This window comes from Dipodomys spectabilis, unplaced genomic scaffold, assembly GCF_019054845.1.
Source record: "Dipodomys spectabilis isolate Male_0828 unplaced genomic scaffold, ASM1905484v1 ptg000137l, whole genome shotgun sequence".
NCBI classification, from domain to species: domain Eukaryota; kingdom Metazoa; phylum Chordata; class Mammalia; order Rodentia; family Heteromyidae; genus Dipodomys; species Dipodomys spectabilis.
This window is the reverse complement of record NW_024870814.1, coordinates 10925001-10949409: the sequence shown is the minus strand read 5'-3', so window position 1 is coordinate 10949409 and position 24409 is coordinate 10925001. Positions and strand designations below refer to the sequence as shown.

Below are 24409 nucleotides of genomic sequence, written 5' to 3'. Positions count from 1 at the left end.
TTGCCAGGTCCCTGGAATTCACGTAGCAGTGGGGGCTCTGGCCCAGAGTTGGGGCCTCCCTTCCTGTCTGCTGTCTCTTTCCCCCAAACCACACTTGATTCTTTCAACTTGTCCTCTCGCACCCACCCTGACTCTGACATCACAAGAGACTCCTTCCTGGGCTCTTGAGCGCCATCCTGTTCAGAGACCTGCTGTAGAATCGCAGAAAGAAGTGCTGGGTTGCAGCCCAGGAGAGCCAAGGTCTCCCAGCGTGTGTCCAGCTCCTTTGCCATACTGCCCACCAGCGGGTGCTTCCTAAAACCCTTCACTATTTCTCTGACACCCGTGGCGCCAAGGATTTCTGTCGTGATGGGCAAGACTGAGAGCAGACTCAAGGATTTGCGGAGCTCCTCCGAATGTGTGCTGGAGGCCAGGTGCTCTTGGAGCAGCCGTACGGCTCCCCACACCCACTCGGCAGTCTGCGTCCCCATGCCACCCCTGGCCACGTCTACAGAGACACGGGAACCACACACTCGGACTCCTCCATCCAGGGGTTCACTCGCCCTGCTCTGAGAGGACAGATCCACATTTGATGCCTTCAAAAGGACCTCCTGCTCCCTCTCACCATCCTCCACCTCCCTTTGCCCCTCCCCCTGTCCAAGATCATATTTACTGGGCTCTATATCTCTGTCCTGGTCAGGGACCTGGCTCAGAGCCTCTGGTTTGTGACTCAGAACAGCCAAGGTCTTCCAGTGTTTGTCCAGTTCTTCGGCCAAACCGGCCACTTGTGGGTGCTTCCTAAAACTCTTCACTTCCCTTCTGACACCCGTGGTGGCAAGGATTTCTGCCGTGATGGGAATGATTGAGAGCAGCCTCAAGGAATGAAGAAGCTCATCCGTGTCTTTACTGGAGGCTAGGCGCTCCTGGAGCTGCCGCACAACTCCACACACAGACTCGGCATTCTGCATCCCGATGCCACCCCCCACCATGTCTACAGAGATGCTGGGCCCACTCACCTGTGTTCCTGGATCCTGCGGGTCACTCGCCCTACTCTGAGAGAACGGATCCACATTGGAGGACTTCAACATGTCCTCCGTCTCCGGCTTCCTCGTTCCCTTCCACTCCCCCTCTCTCAGATCATCCTTCCTGGGCTCTTGACTGCCATCCTGCTCAGGAACCTGGCTCAGAGCCTCTGATTTGCGCCTCAGCAAAGCCAAGGTCTTCCAGCGCTTGGCCAGCTCCTTGGCCAAACTGCCCACCTGCTGGTACTTCCTAAAACCCTTCACTGTCTCTCTGACACCCGTGGTGGCAAGGATTTCTGCCGTGATGGGCATGACTGAGAGCAGCCTCAAGGATTTGTATAGCTCGTCGGCATCTGTGCTGGAGGCCAGGCGCTCCTGAATCTGCCTCACAGCTCTGCACTCCCACTGGGCTGCCTCCATCCTTCTGCCAACCCCGTCTATGTCTACAGAGATGCCCAGGACACTCACCTGGCTTCCTGAATGCCGTGGGTCACTCACCGCGCTCTGGGACTCCTCTTCTGGTCAGTCGCTGTGAGGCACGTAGGCTTCCTCCTGGTCCTCTCGGCAGTGGAGTCCAGAGTGACCCTGCCCACCAGCTGCCTGCTTTATATAAACTCTTACTGCCCCACCTCTTCCCACAGTTCCTCCTGTAAGCCCCTCCCTGTCTCGTGCCTGTCCCACCCTTACATCCTAGCAGGGGGTCTCCCAAGATGCACCTTGCCTGACCTTCCACAAGTCCCCTCCCTACAACTCCCAAGGCCAAGTGTCTGCTCTGCCCTTCTTGTCTGCAACTACTGTATCAAGAGATCCCCCACTACTCCTCTAACCTGGGGGACCAGGGGATGGTGCAACTGGCAACTTCCACTAACACTCCCTTTGTCTCCATCCTGTTTACAGGATCCTCTCTATCTGGTCCTGTATTTTCCATCTTTAAAGATAACCCATAACCCTAGACATACTTTTTTAGTTGCTTCACAAACTCCAGGGCTATTGTCGCTGATTTGAGCTCAGTGTCCTTCATCACCTGATGTGCGTTGGCACTTCCGGGATTGGACACTTGCTGAGGGAATCGCTGATCCCACCTGCACCAATCCAACTAAAGGCAATGGCCATTTGCCGGGTCAAGTTTAATAACTATATAAATGAATGAATAAATATGTATATATGTGTCTATGTGTGTATTTTAACCTATGTATATGTGCAAACATATATAGATACATATATATACACAAGCATATATATTTATATATAATTATTTATAGTTTATACATATATATATACATATATATGCAAATCTGTACTGGCCAGTATCTTTTCTCAGTCTTTCCTTCCTCTTTTGTTGTTCCTTTTGGGGTTGTGGGCTGCTGGCTGGCTAAGGAATTATTTTGTTTGCTTGCTTTGTTTCAGAGACAAGGTCACACTGGGAAGACCAAGTTGGACTGGTGCTTTGGAACCTGGTGATTCTGCCGCCTTAGGCTGAGCACAGGTGTGGACCATCAATACTGAGCTCCTATGCCTGTGATTAGGGTGTGTTTTGATCTGAGCTTGTTGCTTCTGTTATGGTAGGAAGCAGGTTGGGTAGATGGGAGAGAGTGCCTTGATCTCCTCCATCACCTGATGTGTGTTGGCAATTCCCAGGTTGGATAATTGTTTAGGGAATTGCTGCTCACGCTTGAACTAATCTAACTGAAGCCAGTGGCTATTGGTCTTCTAGAGATAAGTGTATATATAAGTATATTTTCAATTGTGTATATATGTATGCATATATACATATATGTTCAAATACATATGCAGAAACCTATAAAATATACATATATTGCATGTATATATATATATGTATGTGTGTGTGTGTGTGTGTGTGTGTGTACAGGTAAATGTCTTTTCCCAGCTTTTCCTTCCTCTTTCTTGGTTCTTTGTAGGGTTGTGAGACTTCTGGCTTGGTGGGAACCATTTTATTTGCTTGCTTGGTTTCACTGACAGGGTCCCACTGGGAAGACCAGGTTAAACTTGAGCTTTGGAACCAGGTGAGTTGGCCTCCTGTAGACTGGTCCCACAGGTGTGGAACATCAACACTGATCTCCTAACCTTCCCTGCTGTTAGAGTGTGTTCTGATCTTAGCTTCTTTCTGGTTTAGTAGGAAGCAGCTTGGGTCCATGGGAGAGAGTTCCTCAATGTCTTTCATCATCTGATGTGAGTTTTCATTTCTCAGATTGGATAATTGTTTAGAGAACTGCTGATCATTTCTGCACCAATCCAACTGAAGCCAGTGGCCATTTGTCTTGTCCATATATATACATATATATATATGTATATATATGTATATATATGTATATATATACATATATATGTATATATATATACACATATATATATATGTATATATATGGGTATCTATCTATTTATCTATATCCCAAACTTGAAATATGTTATCAAAAAACTACATTTAGTAGGAAAAATTTAGGATCACATTTTTAACTCTCTTGCTCTGAAATTACTCATTCTCCATCCTCCACATTTCTATTGTTAGAAAATTTCTTTGAAAATAATCATTTCCCATAGTTTATTTGTTCAAAATCCTTACTAACAAGAGAAATCATATTCCAAATTAACCACTTCTTCTATTTCATTGTCTCTATTTCTCTCTTTTCTGGTCTCTTTTCTGGAGTATTTTCTTTCTTTTTGGGGGGGGGTAATTCCTCATGTTGTTTCTTTCTTTTTTTTTAATTGTGAAAATACCATACACAGGGGTTACAATTACATGGGCTAGGTAATGAGTACATTTCTTATCAAGCATTGTTGCCTCCTCCTGGGAGTATTTACTTGAAGTTACATATATGGGCCACCATACTTGGCTTTCTGTAAGAATTCTTATGTTTGCTGAAGAATGTAGTCAACATTATCAACAATTTAAGATCTAGAGTTCTCTCTGTCCTCAGAGTTTGAACATTGGTCTTACTATTCATCCTAACCTGGTGTATTCCTTAGATTAATGTTTCGTGTTTATAGGATTCTTCACAGATTCTAAAGGATGTCTAAAGGACAAAATCCTTACATGCTCTATCTCAACTTTTCTTCCAATAACTATGAACTCATCATCTTACATACACAAAAATTCTTCAAACCTTCTTACTCACAAGGACAAGTTGATTGCAACCAGAAGGTAAATAAGAGGATTTCAAGTAGCCCGTGGGAACACACCACTTAAGGGAATGGAGAAGGAATGCTGTCCTCCCATGCTTTCCCATCCAAAGGGTGCCAATCTCAATCTAGACAGAAAATGAATACTTTCCTGCAGTCAGAAGAGAAAAGATTCACTCCCTGGCACACCTTTCAGCTCCATAACACAAAGCTAATTTAAATATGTACCAAAAAGTCTGAGGGATTTCTGTATTTATCAGAACCCTTATTCTTTGTTGTCACACATAAGTTTAGTGTTTACTATAGGTCATCTTTACCAGTAAATGATAGCCAAAACATCATTTCATAATAAATTAGAACGCTATTTAAATATTTATTGATTATACACTATAGACAAATGAGAATCTTAGATATAGATATATTATTTACTAACAAATAATAAATTGAATATCAGTTACTGACTACCTGGCCTAAGAAATAACATTTTCAGTAACATTGCAGTCTGGATTTCTCCCTTTAAGAAAGCTTGTTCAGAATAATAATATTAGCATCTTCTTTGTTTTTTCTTTAGGGTGACATAAATACAAATAATGCATCTTCTAAGTTTGTAAAAATGGGATTATACTTCCTAGGTTTTTCAGTGATTTATTGAACATCAACATTATGTTTCTCAACATTATGTTTCTTATCCTTTGTCTGCTATTCAGAACCTTCACCCTTTTGATCCCTTTGCTGATGCAAGTAAGGGTGATGACCTGCTTCATGCTCTCTCCCAGGATTATATCTGTGTTTTTTTTCTTTCTTACTATTTTTTGTAATGTATTTATGAAGTACCACGAGTTTTGTTTTTTTTTTTTTTTGCTTTGTATGACCCTTCTCCATGGTATAACCCCTGTTTTCAGTGTATTTGATGTTTTTATAATTTGGGAAGCAGAAGGGAAAAAAAAACAAATTGTTTAAGTAGGGATACAGGTGGACCATTGCACAATGAGATGTACAAGACGCTATTGGGGGGAGGAGCATCGTTGTGGAGATTGGAGGGAAGGGATGGAAGGGGAAAAAAGAGGAGGAGGCAACAATGCTTGATAAGAAATGTACTCATTACCTTGCTCATGTAATTGTAACCCCTTTGTACAGTATTTTCACAATAAAAACTTATTTAAAAAAAGAAAAATAAAAAATTCAATAGAGAAATGGCAGGAAGACCCTTACTACTGTCCAAAGGATCGCTGATGATTATGATAAAAAAGAAACTTGTGAAGGTGTTTAAGAAGAAATTTGCCTGCAATGGTACTGTAATTAAACATCCAGAATATGGAGAAGTAATTCAGCTACAGGGTGACCAGCACAAGAACATATGCCAGTTCCTGGTAGAGCTTGGAGAGGCTAAGGACGATCAGTTGAAGGTTCATGGGTTTTAAGTAGTTATGGCTCACTAAAGCTTAAATGAGGATTTCCTTGCAATGAGTAGAATTTCCTCCTTTCCCTTGTCACAAGTTTAAAAACCTCACAGCTTGCATAATGTAACCATTTGGGGTCCGCTTTTAACTTGGACTAATATAACTCCTTCATGCAATAAACTGAAAACAGCCATCCTTTCTAGTCTTGAAGTCCCTTATTTAAACTGACGTCAAGCAGCAGGTACCTGGCAGTGTCCAGCGTGCAACAAAGCAATAATGTGAAGTTTCAGTTAAGCCCATAGCCCCAGGATCACAGGGTGGCTATGTCTGGCCAGAAGCTCCCTCTGCAGTTTCCCCTGCCCTAAGTGAATGCTGCCATTTGAACTACCCATGGGACTCCAGAGAGAATGGGTAAGTCATCAAGCAACAGCAGCTGTGCCACTAGGGGGAGCCTTGAGCTGGCCACACATGGGCTAAGTAGGGGGTGTCCAAAAAAGAAGGATATAAGACCAGCCTAATAACAATTAAACTTTTGACAAGGGAACAAACATCATAGTCATCTGTCATGTAGCTAGCTGTAGAGTTTGCAACTTAAGTAACAGCTACTCAGTGCCATGTGAAGTAACGGACTGGTTTTTGGTTTACTTCTCCCAGTTTTAATGTGATATCATTTACTTATATTTAAATGAAAAAGAATCAATCTTTTTCCCATTATCAGAGAGGAACCTGTATAGAGGCAAATTTGCCACATGGTGTCCTTAAGTCTCTATTTGGTCACTGAGATCTGACACCCTGCAGTTGGCCCAGCCCCTGCTGATTTGCATATTCCCCAGAGCACAGCCCAAGGACTTGATAAGCTGCTTACACACTGTGCAGTAGAATGTTCCAGTCAGCACACAGCATGAACATGAGGAACCCTGCTCAACTCCTGGGGCTTCTGATGCTCTGGCTCCCAGGTAAGGATGGACAATGCTAAGGATTAGTTGGCTCTTCTTGGAAAGCATAATTTACTAAGTGGCTAATGGATTTTATGTTTCCATTTTCAGGTGCCAAATGTGATGTTCAGTTGACCCAGTTGCCATCCATGTCTGCATCTCTTGGAGAGAGAGTCTCCATGACTTGCAGGGCCAGTCAGGGCATTGGGAATTATTTACATTGGTACCAGCAGAAACCAGGAAATGCCCCCAAGCTCCTGATTTATTTTGCAACTAGTTTGAAATCTGGGACTCCTTCCCAATTCAGTAGCAGTGGATGAAATGTCTCCTTTTTGTTGCTCTATTCATATATTACCATACATTACATTATATTATATAATACTACAATATGGGTACTATTAGGGCTGTGTTCCTCAGATATTTCAATAAATAAACTAAAATGTATTATATTTGTTAATATATCTTGTAAATGTTTTTCTCATTCCTGCCCAGTTGTTTCTATAAAGATCCATAGTTAATCAACTGGTTTTTAACAAAAATAGAGTACAGTGAACCACCCCAAAACTTTGTTTTTGGTCGTTCTTTAGGATTGAACTCTGGGTCTGGGTGTTGTCCCTCAGATCTTCAGCTCAAGGCTAGTGCTCTACACTTGAGCCATGGTATCATATCCAGTTTTTTGGTGGTTTATTGGAGATAAGAATCTCACAGACTTTCCTGCCATGGCTGGCTTTGAATCATGATCCTCAGATTTCAGCTCTCTTAGTAGCTAAAATTACAGATATGAGCCACCGGCACCCAAGCACCCTAAACCTTTTTGGCATACAATTCCAAGCACTTATATTCATCAGCTATTCATGCATTTTTGTTGGTCTTAGGGCTTGAACTCAGGGCCTGAACACTGCCCCTGAGCTATTTTGTTCAAGGCTAGGTCTCTACCACTTTGCATCACAGTTTCTCTTCTGGTATTCCAGTGATTATAGCTGGAGATAGAGTCTCATGGACTTTCCTGCCCAAGTTGGTTTTGAACTGAGAGCCTCAGATCTCAGGTTCCTGAGTAGCTAGGATTTTAAATGAATAGTGGGGAGCAGGTGGCTCACAGTGTTGCCCAGTTAATAGGTGGCATATTCATACATATATGGGTATGTTTCTCTATGGAACATATATTTTAAAAACATGCACAAATATTTATTTATTACTACACATATATGTATATGTATAAATATTCAGAGAAAAATACATCATGTGCAGATACACATTCACACACACACACACACACACACACACACACACACACACACACACACACAAACACACACACACATTATGAGGGATCTGATGAAAGGTAGTCTAGTTTTTCCAGAGCCTTTTATAGAGAAAGAGATGTAAAAATGCAGAACATGGAGACTTTTGAGTAAACATATATACACTGCTAAATACTTTTTCTACACTTATCATTTTCATGAAAGTTTTAAGAAAACAGAAGTAATTTTGATGACTTCTCAGGTGGTTATTCTGCATTGTCGCATTGGTTGGATTACTTGTGGGTTAAGTACACTTCTGCACCTGTCTGTGAAAGCTTCTCTAGAGACAATTGACTAAGAGAGAAAGTTGAACACCATTGTCCACAGCCCCTTCCAATAGGCTGGTGTCTCTTCTGCAAGAAAAGGGGAGGGAGGAGGAAGTAGAATATCCACTCTTATTTTTGGGGGTCATGATGTGAACTCCACTACACTGTGCTTACATGGCAGACTACAATTTCTAATGTAAGATTGAAGTAAAGAATTCTGCCCTTCAAGTTGCTTTCAGTAAGATCTTAGTCACAGCAATGGAAAGTTAACCCATCTTTATAACATGTTCTAGCTTACTTTGACAATGATAGAAGATGGATGCTGAACTGAGAGCATTTGGAATCACTATTACTTAGTTGAAAGGGACAGCTCTTATTTGTAGTGGAAACTTTGGTAACTTGTCAGCCAACAATATGTTGAGGTAGATTTTTTAAGAGACTGTTTAAATGGGCAAAAATAACTATTAGTAAAGAAAAATAATTAAGCAGAAGGTGTAGAAAAACTTCTTGAATTCATAGATTTAACCTCCGGAGGGTGAGATGTGGATATAAAGCGCACAGGACAGCTGCAGGACAGCAGATGGGTTGTGAACACTGGTGTCTGGGTACAGTATTTCTGGAGCAGGATGAGAGGGGTAGTTCTTCTCTGCAGGAGGCAAGTGAGTACAGAGCCTCAGACAGCTGGGGTTCCCCCTACAGCTCCACTCTTAGCGTGGTTTCCAGAACCTTTGATTTAAGAATTCAATAGTTTTTGTCAAAAACATATCTCATAAGCCCATTGGAGCTGAAGGCACTTGACATCTATAACGAAACACAGTGAACAACCCACATGAAGAGCAACAGGTTCTTTTTTGTCGAATTATCATACTTCCCCAGCACACTGACTTCAGGAAGCCAACACAAGCAACGCTGTAAGACATCATGACTCAAGTCAGACAAGCCCAGGGGAGCCACTGGTTCTCCATACATGCAACTGTTGTGCAACAAATAGAGTTAGATTTTCCTCTATCACTTCAGCTCTCCACATGCAGTTAGTGATTCATATTGGTAGAATCCCAGGGGTGACTTGAAGAAATTCTGGGATCTCTGTGCAGCTTTTATCTCTCATTTTTCTGTCTTCAACTTTGTGGACTTCCTAGGTCTCTTCTTCAACTTCCTACTGGCAAATCACAGACATACTCTCTTTCTCTCTGTCTCTTTCTCTCTCACACACACACTTACACATACTACTGAAAAACGTGGAATTTTATCTCACTAACATTTCTCAGGTTAAACAAAGCAATATTAATTCAGTTTGAAGCCACAGCTCTCTATAATGTAATACACAGGACTAAAACTTTGAGTATAGAATCACTGAGGAAGAAGAGGACAACCTAAAATACAGACAGAAGGAACAGACTCCAATAGGAATAGAATATTCTTAATAAACTGTGAACAAACCAAATACAAAAAATAATGAAAGCTGCTGCCATGATGCCAGATATATATTGCCTAAAACATTTTCATTTTCCTAGTTATTACTGCCAGAGAAAATAAGATAGGTTAGAATTATGTAACTCCTGATGTGGAATACTGACAGTATTCTTTCTGTATTACTTTTCTCAAAAAAATATGCAATCTAATCCAGATACTACTGAAATCTAAGGATGAGAGGATAAGATCTGAGATCAGAGTACAAATACTTAGGAAGGAAAAACTATGAGACCCTGTCTCTGATTTACCAGCAAAAAATGTTTAAGTGGAGTTATCAAGAGGTAGAGCAACAGCCTAGAGCAAAAAAGCTTAGGGCAGCACCTAGACTTTGACATCCAGTACTTCCATAAACACAGGAACACACACACACACACACACACACACACATACACACACAAACCCCAATCAAGCAATCTGAATTTAATCTATAGAAAAGGATAAAAAGACATTTAAAATGTAATACATAATTAATTTTTCCTTTAAAAATCCTGGTTTCATAAGATATAATATTGAAAAAATACCACTAGATAGTAGAGAAACCACACAATAAACAAAAATGCTGTTTAGCAATCATAAGGAAGCCATAGAATTAGTGTTCTATAATCAATGAAGAGGCTCTGAGCTTGGGCATTTGACTATGATAAGGGACATTCAGGAGGAGCTGCCTGCAGGCTGAATTGTGGGGAAAAGTCTTCTGTCTTTGGGATTTAGAGACTGGAAGCTGGGCCTGCCTCTATTTCTTGCTTTCTTTCTCAGCACAGGCCATCTTTTAAGGATTGATTCATGTTACCCAGAGATATGTGTCCTTGGAAAAGAGGCCTTTAAGAAGTGTGTGAGGTCATGTGAGGTCAATGGAGCTGTAGCAAAACCCATAGTACTAATACCATTAGGAGATGAGGCATTGGGTTGCTCTGTCTCTGTCTCTGTCTCTGTGTCTGTCTCTGTCTCTGTCTCTGTCTCTGTCTCTGTGTCTGTTAAAGGTATCAAGGCCTCAGGATGTTGCAAGAAGTTGAACAGTTAGAAAGACCAAATAAAATGATAGCTCCTGACTTTGCAACCTTCAGAATTTTGTTTTTAAAAAATATGCTGATTTATCTGTCCAGACTAAGATATTTATGTTCTTCATGGCAATGCAGGCAGAGTAAGGCACCAAACAAGCTCTCTCTGAATATAAAGCCTCCCTCAGGAGTTGACTTCTGGACATGGAGTCACAGCCTTGCTTCTCTTCTTCTCTCTGCTCTGACCTTGGGGAGGAAGCAGGACTGAGGCTTCATCCTGAGGATGCTTGCATTCAATGAGAACATTTCCTTGGAAATGAAAGTGTGAGCCTGCTTCGTTTTCTGATCAGAATCAGAAAAAATGACTCTATGCAGTGTTTCATTGGTTTTGTTTGTAGATGCATATGAATTTTTTTTCTTCTGCTCAGATACCAGTGAACACCTTATATGGACATGGTCTCAAGACTCCTTCCTATGTCCTAGCAAGAATATAAAGAGCATCCCAGACAGGAATCAGCAGAAACCAAGCCTGAATCCTGAACTCCTGCTCATTCCCTGCCTGGTCATCAAGTGTACCAGAGTTAGGCTGGGGTCTGGACATAGTTCACTCTAGCCATCAGCAGCCCATTGCCTTTGAGGCACATGAACTTCCTCCTGTCATCACTAGAAGGGGAAATCTCACAGTAGCTGCTGCCCTGCAGGGGGCAGCTGGAGCCTGGGAACTTCTTTAAGAACAGGTGTTGGAGTGGAGGCTGAGAGATGAGGGTTCAGCTCTGAAATGACATCAAGACCCCCTCCCACATCCTTCTGTTTCTCATACAGGACACCTCCATGATTCTGCTCTGCATTTCTGAATGAGGACTTCTCAGTTTCCTCACCCCACTTGCCTCTTACACTATGCTCAAAAGCCAATTCTTCCCTACTTCTCACATAGCTATTCTTGAGTTGAGCTTCAGTTCTTTCTCCAGATCTTGGACTCTGGCTTACTTGTGTCTCTACTGTACTCTAAGAATCTTCCTTGTTTAATTGTGGTTATTGACAAACTTCAAAGGAAGTGCTTTATAAATAGAGGATTACATATGGGGAAGTTGTAGCCTTTTAGGAATAGATTCCCAGCTGAGCAGAGAAACCCTCATTGCTGCCAGTCAGAGAGGAGGCTGACAGTGGTCTGTGCAGTTCTTTGTTCTGTGTCCACATAGATCCTACCATGGTATGCGCCCTGAGTGATGGGAAATCCAAGGGAAGCAAATTCATTGTAAATTCCTCAACCACAGCTTCACTGCACATGGAGCCTTTATATCCTGGGGTTCCCAGAGCATCTGGTTCTCTGTGTCTTAGATCCATTTAGATAACCTATCATTCTCAGCAATGCAAAACAAACTTCCCCATTAGCAGGAATACAGGAGGAGTTTCTTGATGTTTGGAGGTCTTGACTATGGAGAAGATCATGAGAATGCTCAGTCAGAGTTGGTTTTATGTCCCCAAGGCAAGTTACCAAAAAATAAAGTCATATATTACATTAGACAGGAAAATATTATCCCAGAGTATCCAAATATTGTGAATATTGAACCATGGTGTATATATAGGATTTCACATCCTGTGCAAGAGTCAGTCCCAATCAGCACACAGCATGGACTTGAGAGCCCACGCTCAGTTCCTGGGGCCTCTGCTCCTGTAATTCCCAGGTAAGGAAGAAAAATGTTGGGCAGGTGTGGCCAGTACTGGTCACTATCAGGAAACTTAAATAAGAGTAATGATGTTAACTTTTTTATTGTGAAAATATCTTACATAGGGGTTACATTTACATGAGCAGAATAATGAGTACATTTCTTATCAAACATTGCTGCCTCCTCCTTTGTTTCCCCTTCCCATCCATTCCTGCCAAAGTTGTAAAGTTTGTTTTTCAACATAATGATTTGTACATCTCATTGTTGTAATGGGTCCACCTGTATTCCTACTTAAATGATTTGTTTTTTCCTTCCCCTCCACAAATAATACCAACATCAAATACATTGAAAGCAGGGCTTATACCATCGGGGAGGGACATACATAGCCACAAACAAATCATCTTATAAATATGTTAGAAACAATTGCATGAAAGCAAAAATATTTGAATACTTACTTTGGGGTTCATTTCACCTAACATCAACTTATCTGACCTTTTCTGTTTGTCTCAGACATATACTTTGTTATTGCAAATAAGGGAAAGAATGGGACCTATGTTTCTTTGAGTTTGGCTTACTTCACTTAATATAATTTTTTCCAAGTCTTCCCATTTCCTAACAAATGGGGAGATGTCATTCTTTCTGATGGAAGCATAGAATTCCATAGCGTATATATACCACATTTTCTTGATCCATTCATCTACTGAGGGGCATCTCCATTGGTTTCATGTCTTAGCTATGGTAAATAATGCTGCAATAAACATCGTTGTGCTGGTAGCTTTAGTATGGTCTTGTTTGTGATCATTTGGGTAAATGCCCAAAAGTGGGATTGCTGGGTCATAGGGGAGCTCTATGTGGAGTCTTTTGAGGTAATTCCATACTGCTTTCCAAAGTGGTTGAACAAGTTTACACTCCCACCAACAATGCAGTAAGTTTCCCTTCTGTCCACATCCCCTCCAGCATCTGTTGTTATTAGAGTTCTTGATTATAGCCATTCTAACTGGGGTGAGGTGGTATCTCAATGTTGTTTTGATTTGCATTTCTTTTATGGCTAGAGAGGTTGAGCATTTCTTCATGTGTCTATTGGCCATCCTTCTTTCCTTTTCAGAGAAGTTTCTCTTTCAGTCTTTAGCCCACTTATTTATTGGCATGATGTTAACTATGTTTTTATGTTTCTAATGTCAGAATCAAGATGTGACATCCAGATGACTCTGTCTTCATCCTTCCCGTCTGTATCTCCAGGAAATAGTCTCCATTACTTGTAGGGCCAGTAGGAGCCGTGGTACCAATTTAACCCGTTAATAGCAGAAACCAGGGAAAACTGCTATGTTCCTGATCTAATATGCAATGAGTTTACAAATTGGGGTCCCATTCAAGTTCTGTGGCAGTAGGTTTTGGACAGGGTTCACTTCTACCAGTAGCAGCCTGCACCCTGAAGATGTCACAAGTTATTACTATCAACATGGTACTGGTTTACCTCCCACCATAATACAACAAAACCCTACTGACCTGTATACTGGCAACAGCAAATTTTGTCCTTTTGTGAAAAACCAGAGGGGCTCATCTTCTTATTGGAGACCATATTCTTCACACATCAGCCCTCCTGGGATCATTGTCAGCAAGATTTACAGGTGCTTTTTACCGGGGGAAAGGGAGTGAATCCAGCATAGTGCCTTGAAGGCAGTCCATGTGCCAGATGGTTTCCCCACTTATGAACCAGTCCATTTGGAGCAAGTCTTTCCTCAGACTTGCCCAAGCTGGGACTACAAAAGGGATCGAGGCAAGGAGGCACTTTTCAATTATCACCACTTTGTTAGCAGGGATACAAGCAGTGGCTAGGAAACCAACTAATTTATCTATGTAAGTGAGACTCTAAGCTCCCCAGTGAGTCCCCTAATGCTTTTCTGGAATGGCTCCTAGAGGCCCATAGGAGCTATATGGCTATAGATCCTGAGGCCCTGGAGAATTGAAGAGACCTAAATATGGCCTTTGTTACCCAGTCAGCCCCAGATATTTGAAGAAAGCTTCAAAAGTTAGAAGGTTTTGAGGGAAAGAAGTTACCTGCATTGGTAATTGTTGCTCAGTGAGTGTTTGATAACAGAGATACCCTGGAAGAAAAATAGCCTAAGAAGGGAGTTTGAGTTTTGGTAGCAGCACCAGGATAGGGATCAAGAAACACTTGGCAAAAACAATAAAATTCATTTGCAAATGGCAGTAGGGAACCTCTAAGAGGAGATCAGTGTGCTTACTGCAAGCAAAATGACAATGTGATGTCACTGTGGAGATGATGTCACAAAGTGATAATGATGGTGCAATGTCATGTCTGAACTCAGTTGCCCTTAATTCAAAATGATGATATGGTTATCCAAAGAGACTGTGATGTCCCAAAGGCCATGTGTTATTTCAAAGGTGCTAAGAGGTCATAATAGGTTTAGAATGTCACAATGTGATTGTGATGTCACAATGGCAATATGACTCACAAAGGGTTGGTGTTGTTACAGTGGTGATGAGGTCTCCATTGGAGAGTGATGTCATGACAAATATGTAATATCACCATCACATAACCACTTTCAATTGCTACTAGATTACAATGAAGATACCAGTTCAAGGAAAGAGCTAGAAGTCAGAAAGGCCATGAATTTTCTAAAATATTATGAGGACATAATAAGTTTGTGAAAACACAGTGGGACAGTGATAATACATTGGCAATGTGATGTTACAGTATCAGGTCATAATAACGTTTTGATGTCACAATTAGTTGGTGATTCCATACCGGTGATGAGGTCACAATAGGCTTGTGATGTTGTGATGGGTGATGATGTCATTTCATAATGCTATGATGTCTTTACAGTTTGGTGAAGTCACAATGAGCTGATGGTGTCATAACGACAATGACATGTCACAGTGGTGCTGATATCACAAAGGGTTTATGATGTTACAATGGCATGATTGATCTCAATTGTTATTAGTTTACAATATTACCACACAAAGGGACTGTGATGTCACAAAAGGCCCATAATAGGATTTTTCCCAAACCTATTATGAACTCCTAACCTTTTAGAAAACTCCTGATCTTTGGCACTTCTCGCTCCTACCTTGAACTCATATCCTAATTGTGAACTATTAACAACTGAAATTGGACATGCCACTGTGATATTACAAACTCATTAGTATATCACAAATCCATTGAGACCTCAAAAACAGTGTGAAATCAAACACCTATTAGGACCTCAGGAAATTTGAAAAATACCTGGCCTTTGTAACATCACATTCCCTTTTTGAACCCATCCCTCATTGTGAACTAATGAAAATTAGATCAAATGTGTCATTGTATCAAATGTGTCATTGTAACATCACAAACCTTCTGTGGCATCATCAGTAGTGTGACATTACAGTGTCATTGTAACATTAACAGCTCATTGTAACATCACAAAATAAAAATGACATAATAGAATTATGACATCACATTGTCACAGTGATGTCCTATACACATTTGAATTCCTATTCTGATTTCATTCTATTCAGATATGGCATGTGTGTTGATATCAGAAACCTATTTTGACCTCATGAACATTGTGACATTGCAATCCCTTTTGACATCACATTGCTATTGTGATATCACTAACCCACTGTGACTTCACCAACCTGTTCTAATCTCGTAACTGTTTGACATGCTAACATTGTGATAGCTTAGACCTATTGTGGGCTCACAGTCAGTTTTCGACCTATTTCAGGTAAGATATGTGATATCAGGAATCCACTGTGACATCATGACCCTTGTGACATCTCACTGTCAGACATCATGACCATTGTGACATCACAAACCTGGGAGGACTTCATCACATATGTGCCAACACATACCTTTTGAGACAACAAAGTCCCTTTGTGAACTCATATATTCATTGTGAATTTATGACAATTGAGACCTGACTTACAATTTTGACCTCACCCACCCATTGTGACATTCCAACCCCATTGTGACCTCATCAGTAGTAGGACATAAGCAACATATTGTGATATCAAAGCATTATGTCATGATATTGTGACATCACATTGCCATTGTGATATCCATCCTATTGTGTTTTCACAAACTTATTATGACCTCATAACATTTCAGAAAATTCATATTCTTTAGGAATTCAAGTTCCTTCTATGAGCTTGTATCCTCATTGGTAACTAGTATCAGTGGAAATGGGACATGCCATTGTGATAATAGAAACTTGTTGTGACACCCAAACCCCTTCTGACCTCATCACAGCTGTGACATCAAATCCATTGTGACATCACATTACTGTTGTGAAATCACAGTCACATTGTGACAGCCCAAATATATTATGACCTCTTAGCTTCTTTGAGAAAACATGGCTTTTGTGACATCACAGTCCCTTTGTGTACCTATATCCTCGTTGTGAATAAATGACAATTGAGATTAGACATGCTATTGTATCACCACATTGTGACATCACATTGCCATTGTGACATAGTGATTATATTGTGACATTCCAAATCTTTTGTGACATCTTAGCACTTTTGAAAAAGTATATGGCCTTTGTGACATCAGAGTCCCTTTGTGTGCCAATTTTGTGTACTAATGACCATTGAGATCAGACATGCCATTGTAACATCACAAACCCTTTGTGACATCATCACCAGTGTGACATCACATTGTTGTTATGATACAATCGGCTCATTGTAACATAATAAAACTACAATATCATACCATTAGGACATCACATTGTTATTGGGATGTCATAGACACAATATGAATGCCTAGTCTGTGATTTCATGCTATTTCAAATGTGGCATGTGGTTGATATCAGAAACCCATTGTGACCTCATAACCATTGTGACATCACTTTTCATGGTGATATCACTAACTTGCTGTGACATCACACCTGTCCTGTCCTCATAACTTTTGTGACATGCTGCCATTGTGATATCTTAGGCCCTTTGTGAGCTGATAATCTGTATTCGACCTCATAATATTTCAGGTATGAATGTGATATCAGAAATCCACTGTGACATCATGAAAATTCTGGCATCATATTGGCAGATATCATGACCATTGTGCTACACTGACACATCAAGAACCTGTTAGGACTTCATCACATTTGTGAAAACATATACCTTTGGAGATATCACAGTCCCCTTGTGAACTCATATACTCATTGTGAATGAATGACAATTGTGATCCAGCATGACATTGTGACATTTCCAATCCATTGGGACATCACAAACCAATTGTGACACCATCACAATATAGCATCACCTAATAATTTTGACATCAAGAGATTATTACATCATAATATTGTGACATCACATTGTCATTGTGATATTACTGTTCCATTGGGTTTTCACAAACCCAGTATGACCTCATAACATTCAAGAAAATTCATGGCCTTTTGGACTTTAAGCACCTTCTGTGAACTCACATACCCATTGGGAAATAGCAGCAATTAAAATTGGACATGTGGTTATGATATTACAAACTTGTGACATCACAAACCTATTGTGACCTCATCACCACTTTGACCTCACAAAACCATTGTGAAATTACATTGCCATTGTGACTTCACAATCACATTGTGACATCCCAAACCTATTATGATCTCTTAGAACCTTTCAAAAAACATATGGTCTTTGTGAAATTACAGTCACTTTGTGTACCAATATGCTCATTGTGAACTAAGGAAAATTGAAGTCAGACCTGCCATTGTAACATCACAGTGACATCATCATAAATGTGACATTATATAGTCGTTAAGATACCATCAGCTCATTTTGACAATACCCACGTACAATGACATCATAGCATTATTACATCATACTATCATTTTGATGTCATAAACATTTCTGAATGCCTATTCTGCAATTTCATTCTATTTCAAATGTGGCATGTGGGTTAATATCAGAAATGCATTGTGGCCTCATAGCCATTGTGATATAACAATCTCTTTGTGACATCTTATTGCCATTATGATACCACTAATCCACTGTGACAACACAAACCTGTCCAGTCCTCATAATTTGTGTGACATGCTGCCATTGTGATATATTAGGCCGTTTCTGAGCTCATATTATTTTTTGGACCTCATAATATTTCAGATATGAAATGTGATATCAGAATCCATTGGGACTTCATGACCCCTGTGACATCAAACTACCAGATGTCATGACCATAGTGTTATGGTATGTGACAACATACACCTTCACAAATTCTGTGTGGCATGGAGTGAGATCCTTTCATATTTTCAAGGAAATGTGAAGGACTCTATAGAAATCTATAAGCAAATGTTTGATGCTTTGCTAGTGCTAAGTGTTGGCAATTTGGAAGCAAACTGCAGAACAGGCAGGATTCGCTGATTCCTGTCAATGATGAAACCATTCAATCACTGAGCTCTTCTCTGAACCCTCACTCCATGTGTGAATGACAGAGACCCAAGAGAGGCCATGAGCAAAGGACTTGATGTGACCTGGCTGCAGTTTGAATGCAGTTTCAAAACTGGGAGAAGTAGGATGAACTTTCAGTGTGTTTTTTACACACCTGACCTATCGCTGGTACTTTCATGCTATGTAGATAGAGGTCAGCCATTAACAATTCAAACAACACACTGAAATAAAAAGTGAAAAAATTCAATGACATCAGTATTCAAATACCAAATAGCAAGATGATGGCAAGTGAAATGAACTCCAAGACATGGACACAAAAGGTTTCTCTTTGTTGTTGTTTTTAATGTACTATGTGATTTCTTTTTCCTTTTGTGTCTTTAGTTCCCCATATAGTTTATCCCCTGTTGTCACTGTATTTGATTTTGGTACCCTGGGTATTGTATGTATGTTTGTCTGAATTAGGGAAGAGAAGGGAAACAAAAAATGGTGAGATAAAGGACAAAGGGGGAATGAATGCAACAGTGATACTCACAAGACAATATGTTTGCAATGTTCTGTACAACCTGGGGTGGTTTGTTGTGGAGCGAAAATGGGATAAAAATAGAGGAGAGGGTAACAAGTTTGACAAGGAATGTACTCACTACCTAACTTATGTAATTAACTGTAACCCCTATATACATCACCTTGACAATAAAATTAACATTTAAATAAAAAAGAGAAGTGGACTGTTGGTATCCTGGACCACACTGCCTCCTCATCTCTTAGCATTAGAGGGAGAGGAATGGGAAAATATTATAATTGAACTCTGAAGCAATATCATTGATTAACCAAATCATCTTTTGATCAAAAATGTTAGTTATTAATTCCATCATGTCCCTATAATTAGAAATCCCCAAGAGACTGTTTAATGTCATGAACAGACTCTGATACCCAATATAATCATACTTGGAGACACAAGTATTACAGTGTCATTGACCATTTTCGACATTTCTGTCAGTGAAGACAATCTTAATTTTTTTGGTGATTTGTACACAGGTGAAAGGAGAAAAAATATTTTTATCTATTATGTCCCTAGAATTTATAATGATACTTTCTTGGAACTCTGACTACACTTTTCTTATCTAATATTTAACTCACAGCCTTGTTCACAGATGGAAGAATGGACAATGGTGTTTTCTCTTCTAATGTACTATTATACCTATTTATTACAGTACACCTATTACACATTGGGGTTCTTACACCAAATAGCTATTATTGTTTGTAGAGACTTTGCTTTTAAGGATTATGAATCTAAACCCTTTGCAAAGACAATGTGCAGAAAAGAAGATTGGGCTTTCTGAGAAGGCATGTCCTTGGTTATTTAAGGCTTGGTCTTACCTCTCTTGACTTCATATTGAGAAACTGAGATCTTACTGGAATGTCAGGAAAGAAGCTTGTACATGCCAAGGATACTGAGATTGATTAGCAACAGGGAAATGCTTCTCCCAATACAGAAATAGCACACAGGAAGGCAGAGCACAGAGTAGGAAAAAATCATATCTTAGTATACAAATGAGCTTCTGGATCAAGTTTGTTTGAACTTCCTCTCTGGAATTTTCTTTTGTTTCTCTATTCTTCTATTAACTGCATTGTAAACAGAAATCTCTGCCAACTCTCCTTGAAATTTTGTCAAATGATCTATGAATTCTAATGGATATTTTTCAGTAATGGAAGAATATTTCTATCTCACATCCTACTATGCAAGTATAAATATCTAACTATCCTTCAATTTAAATTGATTTTAAATAAAAACTAAGAAGGAAAAAAAATACAATGGAAGTTTGTGAATCCTTTCTTAAAAATTAACTTTGATGGCTCTAAAAGAAAGACTAACAAATGGTCATTCTGATTAGAATATGATGTGTGAGCTGGGTGCTGGTGATAAATCGAGCTACTTAGGAAGCTGAAATCTGAGGGTAGTATTTAAAAGCTTTCCTCAGAAGGAATTTGGTCCTTCTCCAATTAAACACAAAAAATAACTGGAAGCAGAGCTGTGCCTCAAGTAGTAGAGAGATAGCCTTGAACATAAAAATTTAGAGATATAGTCCAGGCCCAGAGTTCATGCCTGGGACCAGCAGAAAGAAAAGAAAAGAAAGTGAAAAAAAGAGAAGATAAAAGAAAAGGCAAGAAATATGAGACATGCACAGGTGAGCTATCATGGTGAAAGCCCTTCATGTATTTAATATATACTAAATAAATGAATGAAAGGAAGATAAAATAGGTTCTATGGGTTTCTGGGAAGGAAAGACAGAGAAGATAGGAGAGGAAATGAAGGTGAATATGATTTAAGTGCTTTATTGGCATACGTAAAATAGAACAGTGAATCCTGTTGAAAGGTTTTAAGAAGGGAAAAGTGGGATAATGAATAGAGATCAGCGGCATGAAGTTGATGATTTACATTGTATGCATGAGTGAAAAAGCCACAATGAAACCCTTTTTGTGCAACTTATATATGCTGAAAAACAAACATTCATTCTTACCTTCTAGCAGTAAAAAAGCAGAGGTCAAAAACTGTATATGTTGCTACTTTCTATAGAAAAATGTCACTATGACTTCATGCTGTCAAAAATATCTCAGTTCAAAGTCATGGCAATTCTCTTACCCAGACATGTAAATTCAATTTTTAATCTTAGTCACAATACATACAATAATCATTAACTTGTTAAGAAATGATTGTAGAAAGTGAATGATTTCAAAACACACAGAGAAATTGATGAATGAATACCATATTGGGCATGATGACTGATACCTGTAGTTCAGACTCCCAAGGAAGCAGAGAATGGTAGGAATTTGCTTCTAGGTCAGTCAGGGAAAATTAGGAAGGCCACATCTCATTAATTAGGCCAAAAGAGAACAGTTTCTTTAGGCTGGCCTCCAATTTTGTGGTTTTATCACTATCAGTGACCAAAACTAACCGTGGTGCTGAATGTCTTTCAGATTAGATTTGTACTTCTTTTCTCACAGGTTTATATTCAGTGGTGCATATATGTGAGCAAAGTCCAGAAGTGCTGCTGTGTTCTTTTTGTGGTGTCTGTTAGGAGGTTCATGTTTTGAATTACCATTACTAGCAATCTTCCTTCCAGTTCTAGACTAAGGTGATAGCTGGTAGATTGCTCTGCTCAGTTATTCTTTCCCCTTGGTAATTAGTGAGAATGCATGGAGAACTTGTTGATAGCTTACAAATAGTTTATTCCTTATTGAAATATCGCTATGAATTCAAGGATTTGCAATTTCTTTAATGGATGTGATATCCAAATTCATCAGTGACTAGCACTTGATAGCTCATTTCTTTTCTCTTATTAGTTTAGCTCAAGCTAACTTGTATCCCACACATTAATGACTCCTTGGGTCCTGACACCTTCACAGGCCAATCCCAAACATCTGGATGTCCTCTTGTGTCACTCCATCTCAGCACCTTCAGTGGAGTCAACAATGCTATTTCTCCCTTGCATGGACAATCAACTCTCCTCACTCTTGCTTCCAAGCCCCATGTAGCTTCCTCCCCATATGGATTACATTTCTGGGTGCTAATGGTTCCAAAAATCTGTTCAAAGTTGCCAACATCATCTTCCTTTCTGAGGTTCTACTCACTCTGCTTGGACCCAATATCTTTAGCAAAGGTGATAAGCACAGTGTTTTCTTAGTAACTAGGAGACCACTGAGTGTAGAAGACAGATGCAAGTTTGCACAATACAATAGGTTCTAGGATAACCTGAGTTTATCCTCCTTTTCAAGAAGAATCTGCTTCTGAACACAGTAACTATGGTGAAGGTGTTTAAAACCCAGAAAGAATAATATGAGGCCCTTAAGCACAAACATTTGAATTTATACACAAGGGTAGGTTGGTAGCAAAGATTGTTCATGTATGAAGGGAGACAGTCTCTGAAAAGTCTTGCTTTTACCAATTGATCAGGACAAAAAAAAAAAACAAACCTCAGAGAAGATGGAGGAAACAAGGCAGAGCTATACATTACACAACTTCCAGGCATTTTCTTATCAATGAGGTCGACTTTCTTATTTCACCATTATGGATTGCTTTATAAGACAGCAGTGCTGATTTGTTGCCATATAAAGGTTATCAGTGAACAAAAGCAATTCCAAAATGTTCTGTTCTGGATTATAAAGACATATGCCAAATTTGTCTGTAAATTTCTGGAACTAACAATCCAGTGGACAGGTCTTGTCTCAGTTAAAAGAAATAAAAAGTAAACAAAGGGACCGATGATCAAGCCACTGGAAAGCAACTTGCTGATTGATTTCTGTGGCTACAATATTTTCTGTTGGTGTGCAGAGTTGCTGAGATGAGGCAGCTGGACAGTTGTGCTTAACCCTGTCCAGATGCTGCTGATTTACATGATCAAACATTACAGCCTACTATGCTCAGGACATCTTCATTTCCATGCATTTTGCATGCATTTGTTCCATGCATTTGTTCAATTCCATGCATTTTGCTGCTGCTTATAGGATATCATGCTTCTTTATGCATGGTGTGTGTGTATGTGTGTGTGTGTGTGTGTGTGTGTGTGTGTGTGTGTGTTTGAAGCACTTTTCTCTCTTATCTTTTGTAGGGCACCTTACTGAATCCAAACTTTCACTACTGTGAAAAATATCACAATAAACATAGGCATGAAGAAATTCTTTCTTAATGCTACTTTCATAAATTGGTTGTTTTTCCTTTGGATATATACCCAGGAATGAGCTAGTTAACTCATCTATTTTTAGGTTTTTAGTGCCTTCTTTACTCTCATCCCTACTGGATATCTAACTTATATTCCTAACAACTGAACTTGCTTACCTAGTAGTTTAGGTTATACAACTAGTTTGGAATCACAGGGCAAATGAGAAGCCATTCTCAGTATTAGAAACAGGGTTGTTGCTGTTCTTGTGGTTTCCTAGTAAAAGAGAATTAAAGTTTAATTATATTTGATCCACACATATTAATCAGATGTAGTTAATGGCATGATATCAAGTTTCAATAAGACTTACATTGTGTAATAAATAAATGATTGTATGTGGCATATCAACAATCTTAAAATAACTCCTTTCTTTGAGGAAAATTTCTAAAGACCTGGAGGTTTGGCAATGAAATATTGGAAATGGGTGATTCTGGGTTGCATAGGACCAATTTTCACAGGGCCAAGATATCATAGATGGAAATTTCTAAAACCAAGAACTAAAATCATTTTTAAGCTGTTTATCGCAGGTACTTTATTTGATCTCAGGGATGGAAAGCTGAACAGCATAGGAGGCATGTTAATCCTGATAACAACTTGATTTGATTGCTAAATGTCTAAGAGATCAGCTTATCTCAAGTGGTGTCCATGAGGGTGTTTCTTGATCACATGGGCTCTACCATAATGAGTGGATTCATCACTTTATGGGTTAACCATGGGATAGTATTATGTGAAGCTGTTAAACATGGGGTGCTGCTTAGTTGGAGGAAATACACCACTTATGGGCTTGGACTTGGACTATATATTCTCCTGTCCACTTCCTGTCTTCTAGTGGTTTCTTGACTGCTCTAAATTGAGTGGCCTCTGGTAGATGTTCCTATCCATAACATTCTGTCTCACTATTGGCCATGGAAGCCAAGGACTGTGAACAGAAGTTGTTTCTGTCAGGTATTTGCTTTCAGACACAGGAAATTTATAAAATCTCTCATATCTCTTGACTAGCAATCTATACTTTAACAAGGTAAAAAGGATTCATTCAAAATTAGAGAAACTATGCTTTTGGTGAAGTTATTTTGGTTAAGAAGATCTTAATTTGGCATAAATTAGTTAGGCATATGCAAATATTGATTC

At 39.6% G+C, this 24409-nt stretch overlaps 2 pseudogenes and 1 gene segment (V, D, J or C); all 3 read left to right on the top strand.

Annotated features, from left to right (window-relative positions):
- The window catches only part of LOC122116688, a 247471-nt pseudogene that overhangs the window by 132725 nt on the left and 90337 nt on the right, over window positions 1-24409 (top strand).
- On the top strand, window positions 1482-5560 carry LOC122116759 (annotated as a pseudogene).
- LOC122116727 lies at window positions 6372-6918 on the top strand. The segment is given in 2 exon segments: window positions 6372-6495; window positions 6586-6918. Coding segments are annotated over 2 exon segments (285 nt in total).